A 15,530-nucleotide genomic window follows, 5' to 3' on the forward strand; every position below is an offset into this window, starting at 1 on the left:
CTCACACTCCCTTTGAACTTCTAACTTCACTTTAAGTGCCTGATTAATAGATGATATACTTTTGTGGTCCCCAGTGCTGAAAGAGAGGCTTCTCAACACCAGCGTCTGCTGGATACTGTCTTTGTGATACCTCTTCCAGAGCATAATTCCAGCTGCTCGAGTGGGCACTAAATCATGGTACAGTTTGACCCGACGGAAAGGATATGGAGTTTATTTCATATGGTTTTGGGGAGTTCTTTTGGCCTCACATCTCGCAATCTCATCCTCAGAGAGAAAAGCAACATGCCGAAAATCTCTTTAGAATATATAATTTCCTAAAAGCAGACAAGAATAATCCCCACCGAATGGTTAAAAATCTAAGTTTCTGGGTTTCTTTTCTCCCATTTGAAAGAGGCATATATCAAAGTAGGAAGGAGAACCTTTTTAGAGTTGTATGACCAGTAAAGTTTGGTCCAGATACTGTACCTGAAATGACTGGCAAGATTTCATCTGGTTATCTGAGAGTGCCAAAGTGCTCTGAATCAAATTCTGTAGCACTAGAAAATGAATATCATAGACACTGAAAGAAAAAAAGAAAAAGTTTATTCATTATGATTTTTGAGCATGAGGTACCTAACTATTAAACTAGCACAAAAATATACAAACTCAGTCACCTGCTTCTGAAATAGATATATAAATGCAGGAGATCACTACAGCTGAGGATCATTCATGTAAAGGAGCCTGTTACATTTTCCTTGACCTTCCACCCTATATTTTTGGGTCAGTCCAGATAATCCGCCACAAAACAAAGGTCTCTCTGTTAACATCTCCTCCTCTTAAGGTATCGCACTCACACAGAAAACATACACCGTTGTCCTAATGATAACAGACCACCATTTTGAGAAAGGCATTGCTGCTGTCACTTTATTCATCAAATCTATAATGTATGTCAGAGAGTCCCTACAGCCTTGTGTAAGTATTTTTCTGTTAATAAATTTATACACTGCAACAAACAGATGAAAACCATACTGAATTAGAAGACTAGGTGACTTTCACAGACGTGGGGGCTGGCGTGACCTCGGAGTCCTAATAGGAAAAAACAGTGCTACTGCTACTCACCTGCTTAGACTATCCTCTTTTGTGTTTTGATTTGTGTCTTCTCCAATTGCCAAAACTCGAAATCTAGTTAAGGGAAGGGAAAGGAAAACACTGAGAAAGTAACATTCTGTGGTTTTATGTCAACCGAGAGACCCAGAGGCTGACAAGCGCAACTGCTAATAAGGCAAGCGTTGGAACACAGCAGGGGAACTATGCAGCCCTCAGCACAAACGTCAAAAATTAAAAAAACTGTCCAGATCATTCCCCCTTACTCCACTAAGCTATCTGCTGACAAGGAGGTAAAACACATTGACAGGAGACAGTACGTAACTGTATTCTATCGCGGCTTTGGACTTCCATCGGCTGTACTTTTGCTGTAACGTACACTCTTCCCAAAGAAAGAAAATTTACAAAGGTGGTAAATTCGTTATCATAAAATTGTTTGAGACCCAAATTTTCACACTTCTCTCCAAGTGTTATTCATCATGAAAAACCTTGACTATCTGGGGTTGGAAAATACTGTACTGTATTATACTGAGTGCTCTTCTGTTTCCAGCAGCACATATGATTTAGCTGAGCCACCAGCTACAAACTGTGATATAAAACGGGGCCAGTTAATCTATAAAATGGTAAAGGGAAGTCTTCTATTGCGTTCGTATGTTACACCTGGACCAACATCTCTAATAGCAAAGTTGAGGATTTGTTAAGTTATGAAAATCTGACATTCTGAATTTCTGGTTTACAAAAAGTCTTATTTAGCAAAATGGGAATAGTTTATAATAAGCAAGCTTGTGTGAATAACTGAGAATTAATTATATGTATTTAGGAAGTATGGATTTGAAGGAAACGTTGCTTGTTGTATTTACTGAAACTTCTTTTGATATTAAGAGTACAAGTAACAGAGAGTGTAAAACATGCATAGCAGGGAAGAGGTCTGCTCTATATTGCCCTCCTCTCTCACTCTCTCAGCCCATGTGCAGAGACAAAAGCACCATAACTAAAATACCTGGAAAAGAGTTCCTGCAGAGTATCAGGAATCTCAAGTTTGGGATTTCCCAGGGTTGAACTGAACTTCTCTTTCAGTCTTTCCACAAACTCTTTAAACTCCTTTGCACAAACCTTTGAAAACAAAAGACAGAAATGTTAACAACCTCAATTTCTTAAGAGTTGGAAGACACCCTCTACTTTTAAAGTGTTCATGGAAAATTCTAGTAGAAATAGCTGTTTTGAATTATCAAGTCAGAAACAGTACAACCAACAAGAGAATGCATCAGAAAAGCTCTGTGGAGGTTGTGTTTGCTGATTTACTTAACAGTTGCAGGTTCTGTCTGTAATCAAGCTCACTGTAACCAACCACCCCCCCCCCGAACATATTAAAAACAATCACACTGAATTAACAGCATAAGATCTCTTGCTAGAGCTTTGTTTAAACTTCTGCTTAAGAGTTCATACCCTTCAGGCTTTATCATGTTCTCCATTAAGCCCGTTTGTACAATCAAGGCTTCGAGGACACTTGTGTAACAAAAGGAACAGTCCTGGATCTCTCTGGAAACAAGATTTTATTTGCTTTCAAAAGACAGACTTTAGGGATGGGGACACATGCATGTATTTCAGCAATGTCTCACCAGCGAACAACTATTCTTCATTTAAACAAAAATGAATCTAATAGAACTGGCTGGAATTTTCTGACAATAATATGAATTGTCATTCCTGGATAAAAACAAAGAAAATTTTGCTGTGACGTTGCCCCAGCTGTGAAGGTTTTGAGATTCAAAATGGAATTGTTTGCACTGAAAGTGGAAATAACTTTTTGATTTGAGATTGTGGTTAATTTAAGCCATAACAAGCTTAAAAATTAAATAAAAATCTTTTGACTGACCAAAGGAAGGCTCCTCATGAAATCTGCATGCATTCCTGCACTCATCCACAGAAGCTAAAGCAGTATTTTGACACACAACCAGAATAAAAAAAATAAGAAATTACAGAACAAAAGTGTTTTCCTGCTCAGATAACGAGGAGGCTGAGAGGCTTAAAAAAAATTCAGGGCATATGGATGCTCAGTCATGGATGTTTATAAACAAGCACATTGTAAAAAAAAATATTCGTTGCACAGCAGTGCTGTTTACGTGCCTTTGGAAGGCTGCCTGTGTCCACTTTACTCTCAAAATAGCCATGATGCTACATTTTTACAGCGATGCTATTTTTAACATAGCTAAGGGTACAAGGGAGAGGTTAAGATACGAAATCACAGTAATCAGAACCGTGCAAGTACTCAGTAACCCAAACAGTGGGAAGTACTCTATGACCTTTAGAATACTTCCCTCCTACCTGTGGATCTTCATAATTGTTTTCTCTATTCATGAAATCTTCAATGAGGGCTTTATCTTGGTAAACCTCAGCAAGGCAAACTCTGCAACAGATACAATTGAAGGTGTTGTACATAGTTGAAGTTCTCCCAATTCACACAGATTTGGTAGCACTAGGGTGCAAAAAAGTTGAAATTTATATTCACATGAAATAAGACAAAAAACATAGGAGAAGCATATCCCTTCACTTAATTGCAGGAGAATTTAGCCTATACCTAGAACACAGACAGAAATCTTCTTACTTATAATTAAGATAGGTCTGTGGATTTCTGACAATATAACGAGCTCTTCGTCCAACAGAATGAGAAGTTTTATCGAGCGACTCCTCAAAGCTGGCATGCATGATATCCCGAACTACTTGCCATGGAACAAAGGGCCCTTTTACCTGTGTGAAGAACAAAAGTGTCTGGAGTTAAACTTCGGCTTTTCCATACACAAATGATGGTTAGCACCAGGATGAATTCCTAGGACTGATGAAATGTGTGTTCAGTACATAGAACCCCTAAAGAGAGGTCCTACTAAATACCTTTGCGTTTAGCACATGACTAGCAATTCGGCACAGCATGAGCAGACTGTCTTCTTGCACTGTCCAAGTGACACGCAGACGCGTCATTCTCTGCAGGGCACTCTGGTCAGCTTCATCATGGTAGCGGAGTCTTTTGCTTTTTTCTACAGAATCCTCTTCTAAAAAACCCAGAAAAAAACCCCCAAACAGTTAGTTATCTCAGCGCTATGTATTCTGATTAATTCAAACTCCTATCGCAGGCAGTATCAGCATCGATTGGAGTCTGTAAGAATAAAAGACAAAAGCAGAGAAGGAAGTGGCAGTCGAGAAAGTAAAATGCATTAATACCTCTCCCAGCAATGAGAGAACAAGCACTTCAGTTAGTAAACTGACTACCTACAGCATGATAGCATGAAGAATCTTTAAGCCAGCTATCAAAAGTTGATGGTGAATTGCAAGGAGTTAAGCTGGTTCACACACAATTGGAATTTCTTTAGTTTGTACAGTAGTGTAATCATGATTCACACACAGGTAACAGTTACAGCACGCTGCTGTTTTTCCTCCACAGCTAGTACAGAGCCCCCGGACATCTGAACCTCTCCACTGAAAGACGCAACCCAAAGGATGGCCAGCAAGTTTCCATTTCCCACACTACGTGACAGTCGCACCAGCTTTTCTACAGCAACTTACAGCAGGCACGTGCATCAAAAAGAATGCTTCATTTTCCTGGTGTGTTAGTTATTTACCTTTCTTTTTCTTCTTTGTCTTCTTCCCAATGTCCTTCCTAAGCCTCTTCCTCTTTTGGCTTTTTCCACCTCTCACTCGCTTGGTTCGATCCTGGGTTGGTTCTTTACTTATTTCAACGCATTCCTCTTTCTGGACAAGTGACTCGGATCCTACCTTTCCTTCTCCCAAGACATTAATCTTGTTACCTAAAATGACACATATTTACAGTAGTGGAGCTTTATAGCAATTACATTCTGCAATATTAAGGTAAAAAGAGCAAATGCCAAAGTTTCAGTATATTAAGAGACAGATGCCCTCTCAGACTTGCCCTTTGTTAGTCACGTCATTCCATGCCACTTCTTGGCAGCTCACACAGAATAAAATCCCACTTAAATGCGGAATCATCAAGGAATTACTAAGTCCAGCATACAGTGCACAAACACAAGGGAACGAGTTGAGGTTTTATATTCAGCCTGAAGCACAAAAGGGATAAAAATTGTTGTTCTATAGGAAAGGAAATTATTTACATGTCTATTTTACTGCCCCAGAAGCATCCTAGATCATTGTAAGGAGACAGGAACAACCGATGTCATCAATACTGGATAAAAAAATTGTTCCATATATCCAGAAATAGGGAAGGAAATTATTTATCTATTTTACTGCCCCAGAAGCATCCTAGATTACCGTAGGGAGACAGGAATAACCCACACCATTCATACTGGGTTTGACAGAGACGCTAACAGTTACAGCCCCCCCACCAGCATTACCACCTTACCTCCAGTACTGAGTGGAAGGGGGTGTTTTGTTAAGAACGTTTGGAGTCTCACTGTCAGTCCGTTTTCAGAAACTGTACTTTCCTAAGACAAAACAGCTTTCAAAAAGGTGATATGCAAAAGAAGTGCACTGATTTTAACATCACTATACATGATATTCTTTGAGTAGTGTCAGAAATAAATTTTCAGTGTAAAGGAAAAGGTCCCTGGCTACAATGGAGAATTCATTTGTCTTATTACTACAACATATTTGAATGGCTCTAGAGCTTTTCTTAAATCATACTGTAATGACCACTAGATTACAAAGGTTAGAACTTCAGCAAGTGTCCTCAAGTTTAAAAGAAGTCGTCACTGGAAAAGAAATGCTTATGTCTTTCACTGCTACACAGTATTTTTTCAAAGCTTTTTACTTTCCAAAGAAACTTCTAAAAAGCACAAAACCAAAATGCAAACACAAAACGTTAAGTAAATGCCTCCTACACCATATTCTATCCATCTTAAATCCAAGCCCAAACTGACTGCAACGTATTAGGAGCTTTGCCGTTCTCAGCAAAACCCATTTTACTTGAGTGGAATTCATTGGTGAGAGAAGTTGGTCATAGAAGTGGAGAGGAAAGCCAAGACTGAAGAATTGCAGGAGGTTCTGTCAATGCTGAACAACTAGGTGACAGAACAGCAGATGAAATTCAGGGTGAAATGATCCTGCCTGAGGTCAAAACCAAACTCCTCTAATTTTACATATACACTGATAGGCTCTAATTTGACCGCTACTTAGGGTAGGATAATTTCAGACAGTTCTGTGAAAGTACCTGTTCAATGCTTGGTAATGGTCAAAAAGCAAAGCACGTGTAAGGAATTCTTAGGAAAGGAGAGCGACACTATGCAGCTATGTTGGTCACAGTGTGAATGCACTATAAGATTCTATTTTAACCTTAAAAAGCATATAGTACAACTAGAACAGGTTAGAAGAAAGGCAAGAATGATTAAAAGTAGAATAGGTTCCATATGGGGAACAGTTAAGTAATCTAGTAGACACCAGTCTTTAAAAAGACATACTGGGAAACATAAGAGATGTTTTCACAAAATCAAGTGAAACAGAAAGGGTAATGGAGAATGACATTTTTCACAGCTTCCTTTAGTACTACAATTACTAGGGAGCTTAAACCATCAAAAGGAAGCAGTGACACATATTAGGACTTTAAAACACTTTGCTACATGAAGTTGTGGATACTAAAGGATTTACACGTGCCCAAAAACCAATTAGACAAATTAATGCTAAAAGAAAAAGCTATTAAAAGCTTTGAAACATCACCCCCAGGTTAGAATAGCCTTGAGCCAAACTTGCAGACAGCTGGGAGAATATTCTGAGGAAATATCACTACACATCTACCTTGCTCTTACAACCTTCCCTACAAATCTTTTATTGGCAACCATCAGAGACAGGACATTAGGCAGAACTGGGATGGCCATTCTTATTTGCCTGTGTTGGGCTTCCTAGTCTTTTTTTTTTTTTCCCTTCTGTGCATATTTTCTTGTTCTGGATGTTTCAGTCTTCATCTGACAACTTTTACATTTCAGAAAAGCAAGAGGCATCACTAAGTAATCTAAATTGCTTGCTTAATAAAGTATTTCTCCTTTAGTTGAATATATTACCAAATTCAGTTCAGACAACTTTTGTGTCCAATTCTTTCATTCACTTCAGCACCAGGATTTACCACATTCGGCATTCATTTCTTTCCAGTGATGCAAAACCTTACTGAGACACACGACTGAGAAAGGATGTGAGCAGTAAGATTTTGCTATCAGTATCTCAAACTTAAGAATATTAAAATTTGGAAAAGCCATTACAGTATATAGATTTTAAAATACCCACCTTCCTAGTCTTATTGATTATGTAGCTTGTCCAGATCCAATTGCGTTTTAGATGCCCATAAAAGCTGGAATCCAGACCTGCAGCTCCTAACCCGTCTCCAGGGATAGTTCCATCATCAACCACCTCTCGGCTGCCTCTGAGAGAAAAGGTAACAAAATATACAGTAATTATTTCGTAGGGAGTGCCTTCCAGCCGCTTGCAAGCTACGTGCGTGCAATATGCAGAACTCTCCCCTCGGCCTCCCAATTTAGATCAGGCTGGGAAAGAAGGGGAGAAAAGAGATGCTCTGTTCCAGGAGTAGCGTGACAACAATGCTTTTCCATTAAGTTTTAATCCCTGCTGTTTAATGACTGAGCTTTCAGTTTAAAGGTTACACCCAGAGCAACTTCATTACTGTTAAGTAAGTTCCAACGGCCACATTAAACTCTGTTCTCAGCACCACTCCTGCCACAGAACTAGAGAAAATACCTGCTCACATGAAAAACCCTCTCAGGACTAGCGTGGGGAAAAATCTTCCCCAGGAGCTAAAGGCAATCATAACCCTTTTTCACACTGACTGACAAGCACCGGTCTCTCCAGTTTTCTAACAAATACATTAAAGCTTGTTTAAATACACATACAAGCCATCAAAACACCACACTGCAGTTCTCTCCCTGGGAAGAGGATGAAGCTAACAATGAATAGCGTGTAATGGATGGACTGGTTACCCTTCATGAATGAGCTAGTTAATTACTGTGGCATTACGGTGCAGAATGAAAAAAAATTTCTTCTTTATAAATATGACATTTTGCAAGAAATCATGGGGACAGACTTACCTCCTCCTCAAAAAAATCAAACTATGAATGAGCTTTGCATATGGAGTACATACAACAGCTCTGACAATCCAGTAATAACACCAAAGAGTATTTTTGAAATCCTGTTTCGCCTTATGAAAGACTTTTTGAAAGCTACCATGAAAAGATTATTGAAGTCAAGCTTTCAACAGACAACTCTTTCGTTATAACATTACATCAATTAAATCCAAAAACTGTTTCTTGACCTTAAAGATGCTGCAGTCATCTCCAGCCTAACTGCAAGTAAACACCAGATATCCAATTAAAAAGATTTCTTACCATACAATGGAGACCATATGCAAAAGCTGACAAGTGGACTGAACAGTATTTTTTTCCTATCAGCAAGGATCAGTGGAATTAGGTTCCCTCAACTCCATTCATTTTTTAAGACAACTTGATACATCTACCTGTAACACTGAACTAACTGAAAATACTTTTAAAAAGATTGTTTATTAAAACAGAATATTGACAAAACTAAACCGCAGTGCACAACCCAATATAAAGTACAACCGGCATTCTGCATGGCTGTCACAGGTTGCGAGTGTACAACCCTCTCAAGTATTCTGGTTGTGATTAGGCTGAAGGTGAAGTGCTCCAGTGATCACTTCCAGATTTCACCAGTGTACACCAACACCACATTACTAATTAATCTGTAAACAGCGTTCAGCAAAGTGCACCACAGAAGGACAGAATTCAGAACGTGACACTGTGGAGCTACTGAGGCTACAGGGTATTTCAGATACCGTGATATAAAGCACAGGAACAGAGAATCTTCCAATTTTACCCTTGCTTTAACCGTACCTAGGAAGCACTCTGTCCCTCTCAACTTTGCTTTTCCCAAGACTCTTGCAACACACTCAGAATTGTTTTTTACCATTCCTCTAGGAAAAAAACCTGCTTGGTAGACAAGTTACTTGTAAACATGATACATAACTACACATCTTTTTAATCAGATAGCCTCTGAAATACAAAGAAAAACCCCACAACACCCAACTGAAATGCTAGAGTTGTAACTGCTTTTGCTATTAACATCCTCAAAACCAGAACAGTTCTTGTCGCCTGCTCTATTCAAGCAACAAAGCAAGGATGAAGGTGACATACGTGGTGTATTCCAGCATCGCACACTTTCGTTCCAGATTGTGTTTATCCACTGCTGACTCTTGTTCCATTTCTACATCTAGTGCGGTCTCCTCCCCTTGAAGATTACTTTTCTTTGAACGAGGACAGCGGACAACTCCTAGACATACAGATGGATTTGACTATCAGCACGAGAAGTAAGGCTTCAACCCATTTTCAATCCACCCTGCTATGGCAAACTCCTGCTCCCAAACAGCAGTAACATTTTTACCACTTCTTGCTAAAACGTGCTACCTCCTCACAGAGGCTAATAGTGTTCTAGTTAACTTCCAGTAGAAGGCACTAACTTGTCCAAAATTGTATTCAGGGCAGAAGTAATGGGAGGCTGGTACCCTTCATAAAGGAAAAAAGAAAATAAAAATCAGCGTTCACCGATATTCTAGGCATGGATCACAGCCTTTCAGATACTCAAATGTGGCAACAGTCCCCAAAAAATCCTACGGCAGGTTGTGGTTGCTGAAACAGTCTGAACATTTTGCACGTCTGACACCACGATGGAGATACGTTTAGGTATTGCAGAGGAGTCACGTTTTATACTAACAGAACTCAAAGGTAGGAAAAAAATCCCCAATTTCTGGATTACTATTGCTTTTTGGCCGCCCGTGCTACAAAGACAACACAGCAGGACTAGATCTCTGGCAAGTATCTGATCTAGAGGCTCAATATAAATTTAAATCCAGCACAGAGCTATTTTCCCCTCAAGGCTCAACACAGAAAACACTTAACTGGAATACGACAAAGCTTCCATAAATATGCAAAGCTGCTGAAACAATATCATTCCCATATTTTGGGGGCTAAAAGTAATCACGGTCTGACTAGCCTGCAAAAGCTGCAACAATCACAAACGTGCTACCATTTGACAAACATGTAAGGAACCTTTTGCACAGAACTGCTTCAACGCAGAAGTAAGACAAAATTATGAACAAATCCTCTTACCTGGCTAACTAGATCACAGAAATACAGGTCTAAGACTTCAGGAGAAATCTCTTACCTCCAACTTTTTTTTTTTTTGATAATGTATACTTGCTATAACTGTATATCCTTTTTAAAAATGTAAAAGGATCAAAACCAAACATAAACTAAAAAAATGGGGTGCATAAACTCCCTTCATTTCCACTTCTCATCCGACTCAAGCTATCTGTCAGTAGGTTTAGCAACATTTTTTTTAAGGAAAATGGATCTCTGTTTAAACTCAGAGCGCGCTATGGCAAAAATATTCTAGTAACTATTTTCAAAAAGGCTGTTTCAAAGCTGGATTAAAATCTTACAGGGCTATTATCAAATTTGATACTTCTACAGGACAGCAATGTTTTTCCCTTAACACCGCTCTGAAAATTTCAAGTGGCTCTCAACTTCACAGAATCACAGACAGCTTTTTTTTGATGCACGAGGCGATCAGACAAGAGAACAAAACATCAGAAGTGACAAAACAGAGCCTGCCTCAAGTTTTAGGAAAGGAGGAGGAATAGCGGTCTAAGAATGTACAATTATACCATACCCAACGGTGTGTTAAGGCAGACACACTGCAAATCAAACCAGAAGTTTTCCACATCCTGCATGGTATTCAGAACATACAAACGTCTCTCAAACGGGCGGCTACTTTGAGCCAGGTTATAGTGGGGGTCACAGATAGTGGTATCAACAATCACAGCATTTCTCTTCATATACACAAAGACCTGTCAAATACAGTATATTTCAGACTGGTAGGTAAAAATAATTGAAATTGCCTAATTTACAGGATGCACAATTTAGTTTAGGACTGCTCAGCATTTTCTCAGTCTTTGCTGTTTTGAGCCAGTACCCAGATAGAAGACCAGGTGCTAGCTCAAAACAGCCCAAGACACCCATCCCCACCCGACTGCACTGTACTCACAAATTTCCCTTGCCAGCGATCCAGAAATTTTGTTTCTAGATTTAGAACAGTTTCTTTTCCCTCTCATGCACAGAATACTCCAGGTTTCCACAGAGAGTGCCTACTTCCTACAAGCTCTCATTCAGGATTTGATCAGATGTGGTTTGGGGCCTAATTATCTTTCTTACCCTCATTAAGTATTTATCGGGACTGCTTTCACCTTTGCATGTGCCTCCATAACAAGATGTGTATGAATATCATTATTTTACTCTGATCAGTGACTTTATTCTGTGTCAGACATCCAATGCCTAACGTCTTGATGGAAAAGAACGTTGGCATGCTCATTTTTCATGAAGTGCTGCCAGTCTGAAACCTCCCAAATCATTACTGCGTGCCGCGTTCAGCATTCTACATTTGAGTAGTGTCTTTCCAGAGAAAGAGGTAAAAATTATTTGCACAGCTTGCAATATGTCACTTGGATCTGGAGGTTAGCATATAAATCTGAAACACCAGTATTTTACTTAAATATTTAAGGTAATTACAACCCCCAAATCTTGCATTTATTCCACTGGACAAACACATGAATAATGGCAAAATTTAAAAAAAAAATTCACCTGGTCTTTGTCTTGAAACTTCTCTGTTGGGCCAAACTGTATCAGTCCCATATAACATAATCTTTGAAGGTTTTCCACCACTGAAAAGATGTACCTCCTGCAGCAATATTAGCAGTATTACAATTAGCACTCATGAAAAGAGTAAAAATTATTCCAGAAAACATGCCTTTTTCATACAGCAACCTGAAGTTTCAGGAAACCATTGCTTTTTTGGAATACCAAGTTTTAAAATTTCTAATGTGGTATTTTTGTTTGAATTGTCAGCCTATGGAAAACATAGAACATCCCAAAGCTCCACGTTCCCTTTCCTCAAATCACAAACACAATATTTTAGTCAAATACTAACTAAAATTTTGCTAGCATCGAAGGAAATTAGCCAAAAATACCGTATGTAAAAACAAATTAAACAAGGTCAGAACACCAGCAGATCTGCAGACAATTTCATGTTATGCAAAGACAACATGAGTAAGAAAACAAAAGAAGACTGCTAAATATGGGCTGATAAGCCTTAACATGCGTACACAAAGAACTGGGCAATGATCCCTGTAGTTAAGGTTGTTTAGAATTATTGCTCCACAAAACTGCTTTCAGTTGCTTATAGCTTTGGCAGGGCAAAAAGTGCAACATTTCCTACACTCTATATCTACTTATATGGCAAAATTCTGGAAGCTGCAGGAAACTTCTGCAAGATCTAGTTTCTGAGAGGGGGTTTGTAAAAAATTAGCTTTGCCCACAGTTAACTTCACCGAGAGCTAAGTTTTTCTGTACAGTTAAATGGGAATTGTATTTTGGCAGGAGTTTTCTCTCGGGTTCTGAAAGATCATTTGACAAGCCCAGAAATATTGAAGCAAATTTGGCAGAGTTTGAAGTTTTAGTGAATGGGGGGCAAAGAGACAACATGGTTATGTGTCATACTGCTTTGCATAAACCTATCAGACGGAGACTGCAGATTTCAGAAAATCTGCATAAATCAAAATAAACCATAAACCCAGTGTCCTTGTTACGAGCATTTAGCAAGTAATAGGTTAGGAGTTGCAAAACGGAGCTGACCATGGGTCTCGACAGCTGATACTGTCTAGCACTATTCTCTCAACAATGACATGTTTGCAGGTTTGCGAAGTGTTGTCTAAGCCTTCAACCACCTAAATCCACGCCCTTTGCGATGACTTTCTGTGGAAACGAACGTGGTGCTGGTGATTCCACATATTTAAATGACCTTCCCTTAATATTGCTTTCCCTCCCTACCTTCAGTCCAATCTCAATTTTTACATCTCCGAGATGAGGAGTGGCAAACAATGGCAGACATGCCACTGAGAGCAGGAGTAGAAATTGAATAGTACGTATGAGAGGCAGGAACTGGGAAACGTGGCATCTTCTGAAAGATTTATGAAGGACAGCAACATTTAGACTCTATTAAATTCTGAATTTAGCAGCAGTCAGGAGTGTGTTTCACGCAGAAGTAACACCCTGCTGACAAGTTATGAAGGACAGAACCTCCCAGCTCTCAAACACTGCCTGACAGCATGCATGAATATTGTTTATTAGTTTCTTATTACCTTCTACTTGGGAGAGAAAAACAGAATCTGGCACACTATCCTTAGAAGATTGATGATCCTTGTCTTAAGTAACAAAGTTCTCTTTGACACAAACAGGAAATAACGGAGAAAACAGTCAACCACTGTTGTTTCCCCCCTAGAGCCATTTACTTTGACTCATCTGCTTACCTTTTGTAGAGAAGCTGCTGTCGGACTGACCTTGGAAGAAATCTGATCAGAGTGTGCTTTTTTAGTGGATCATTTAAAAAATCTTCCAGACCATCCACCTAGAATTATTTTAGAAGTTAATCAAAATGCAAAATATAACTATCCTTTAAAGTATCAAGCTTTGCTACCAGAACTGTGTACCGAAATATGTTCTAAGCAAATGTTGCTGCTTTTGTAAAATGCTTAAACATTCTTCTTAATCAACGAAGCAGAAGATTCAGCGAGATTACGAAAAGCTCTTTGCCAACTATTAGCTTAAGAATTCACAGTATTACAGGGCTATGCATTTTTTTCAGTGTAGTTGTAAAAGCAACTAACTTTTCTGTAAAGGACTATCAAGAACTACAGTGTCTACTCTCTGATGGCTCATTTTGTAAAACAGACTAAGAGGGTATTTGTTACTCCTTGTAGGTACAGTTCATATCATCAGACTTTAAAGTAAAACAAATGTGAAACAAAAAAGCACTATACCTTGTAGCTGACTTGTACTATCTGAACAAAGAGAGAGAGGGGCAAGCAGAGAAGAATGTCACTAACAAGAGCCCATCCAAATCCAAACTCTCTGTGAACTGGGAGAGGAGGGACATAGCGCATCCATGACACATCATCCACGTACACTAGGAAGAAGACGACTAGCTTAGATTTAGACAGGACAAAGCTAATCACAGAATCACAGAATAGTTTGGGTTGGAACGGACCTTTAGAGGTCATCTAGTCCAACCCCCCTGCAATGAGCAGGGACACCTCCAACAAGATCAGGTTGCTCAGAGCCCCGTCCAACCTAATAGTTATACTAATAGTTTTACTGGGAAGTGTTCAAGCAGAACACATTTGTCTGTTCATAGTCTGGAAATCTGAAAATCTAAAATGACCTGAAAAATTATCTAAACCATTGATTTTCAATCTTTTTTGAAGTAGACTTTTACCTTTTTTTCAGTGCTGAACCATGGCAAAGCCTGTAGTAAAGTCAGGATGTGCTGCTACTTACCTGTTTGATTTGACAACTCTACTTCAGTCTCCTGTGCAGAGATTTCAGGATTCACCACAGTTGTCATAATTTCTAAGGTCCCATCTGGTTGCGCTTCAAGTACAGCTGCATTCACATCCAGCCCTTGTTTGCTGCCTTTTTTCTCACCATCACTACCTCCTTTTTGCTGTGTTCCATTTAAAGGGTGTCCATAAATTAAGTACCAGAGGAACATGTGGACCATTCTTAAACGGGGCATTTTGGGAAGAAAGCCAAGAGAACGCCCAAGTCCTGGAACTGAGAGGGAAGATTAAGTAACAAATAGAAATAAAAAGATCAGAACAGGAGAAATAGCTACCTCTGCAAAACTCATGTGAGGAAAATGGAAGGAAAGATGGGCAGTTGAAATAAGTATGTTACAAATATTAAGTTACAAGTAGTGAAGAAGTAGTAGTGAATACAAATACTCCAGTTCATAACTGTAAAAAAACATAAGCAGCTAAGAAAACACTGGACAATGCTTTAACATAAACCCAATTTTTTCTTCTATATAAGAAGAAAAAACCCACTTGTAGCTTCGGAGAGCCCAACATCTGAAAGCGATTATTAATAATACATGGCAAAGTGAAAGATGACAGAAAAAGCAAAGTTAACTGTACCTGTAACAGGGTGATAGTTTTTTAGCTGTGTTATGCCCATTTTTTCATCAGTTTTTCTTGCTCTACTATTATCAGCTTTACATGAGCTTTCTTGGGTTTCTCCCGAGTCAGGAACTGCCTCTTGCCCCAGGTTTTCTTCCTCAGCATGGTCCTGGGATGCTGGTGTCTGGGGAACTTTAATCCTGTATTAAAACCACAGAGCACTTCAGTAAAAGTTAAGCAGAGTTCAATTCCTCCTCTTTCCTGACTTCAGGGGATATTCAGCATCTTGCTTCATCTTTGGGCTTCCATTTCACTGCTGCTAAAGAAGAGATTTATCTTTTCTTTTGCTTACTTTGTGTTTATTTCCTCTGCATATTTTTGCGCATACTAGATACCCAAGTTC

At 39.1% G+C, this 15,530-nt stretch overlaps 1 protein-coding gene across 1 annotated transcript in view; it reads right to left on the reverse strand.

The window, feature by feature from the left end:
- Positions 1-15,530, reverse strand: part of GTF3C1 (general transcription factor IIIC, polypeptide 1, alpha 220kDa) — a gene marked incomplete at its 5' end in the record, with an annotated part of 42,176 nt that overhangs the window by 11,030 nt on the left and 15,616 nt on the right. The window contains 16 exons of the mRNA XM_010292210.1: positions 466-559; positions 1,099-1,161; positions 2,084-2,196; positions 3,406-3,487; positions 3,686-3,828; positions 3,970-4,127; positions 4,695-4,880; positions 5,450-5,531; positions 7,321-7,456; positions 9,255-9,390; positions 10,789-10,966; positions 11,757-11,853; positions 13,481-13,578; positions 13,991-14,136; positions 14,508-14,783; positions 15,146-15,327. Of these exons, the coding sequence (XP_010290512.1) occupies positions 466-559; positions 1,099-1,161; positions 2,084-2,196; positions 3,406-3,487; positions 3,686-3,828; positions 3,970-4,127; positions 4,695-4,880; positions 5,450-5,531; positions 7,321-7,456; positions 9,255-9,390; positions 10,789-10,966; positions 11,757-11,853; positions 13,481-13,578; positions 13,991-14,136; positions 14,508-14,783; positions 15,146-15,327 (2,170 nt within the window). The remainder of the gene's footprint in view (positions 1-465; positions 560-1,098; positions 1,162-2,083; positions 2,197-3,405; positions 3,488-3,685; positions 3,829-3,969; positions 4,128-4,694; positions 4,881-5,449; positions 5,532-7,320; positions 7,457-9,254; positions 9,391-10,788; positions 10,967-11,756; positions 11,854-13,480; positions 13,579-13,990; positions 14,137-14,507; positions 14,784-15,145; positions 15,328-15,530) is intronic.

Source organism: Phaethon lepturus, unplaced genomic scaffold (genome assembly GCF_000687285.1).
Source record: "Phaethon lepturus isolate BGI_N335 unplaced genomic scaffold, ASM68728v1 scaffold13818, whole genome shotgun sequence".
In the NCBI taxonomy this organism is placed as follows: Eukaryota; Metazoa; Chordata; class Aves; order Phaethontiformes; family Phaethontidae; genus Phaethon; species Phaethon lepturus.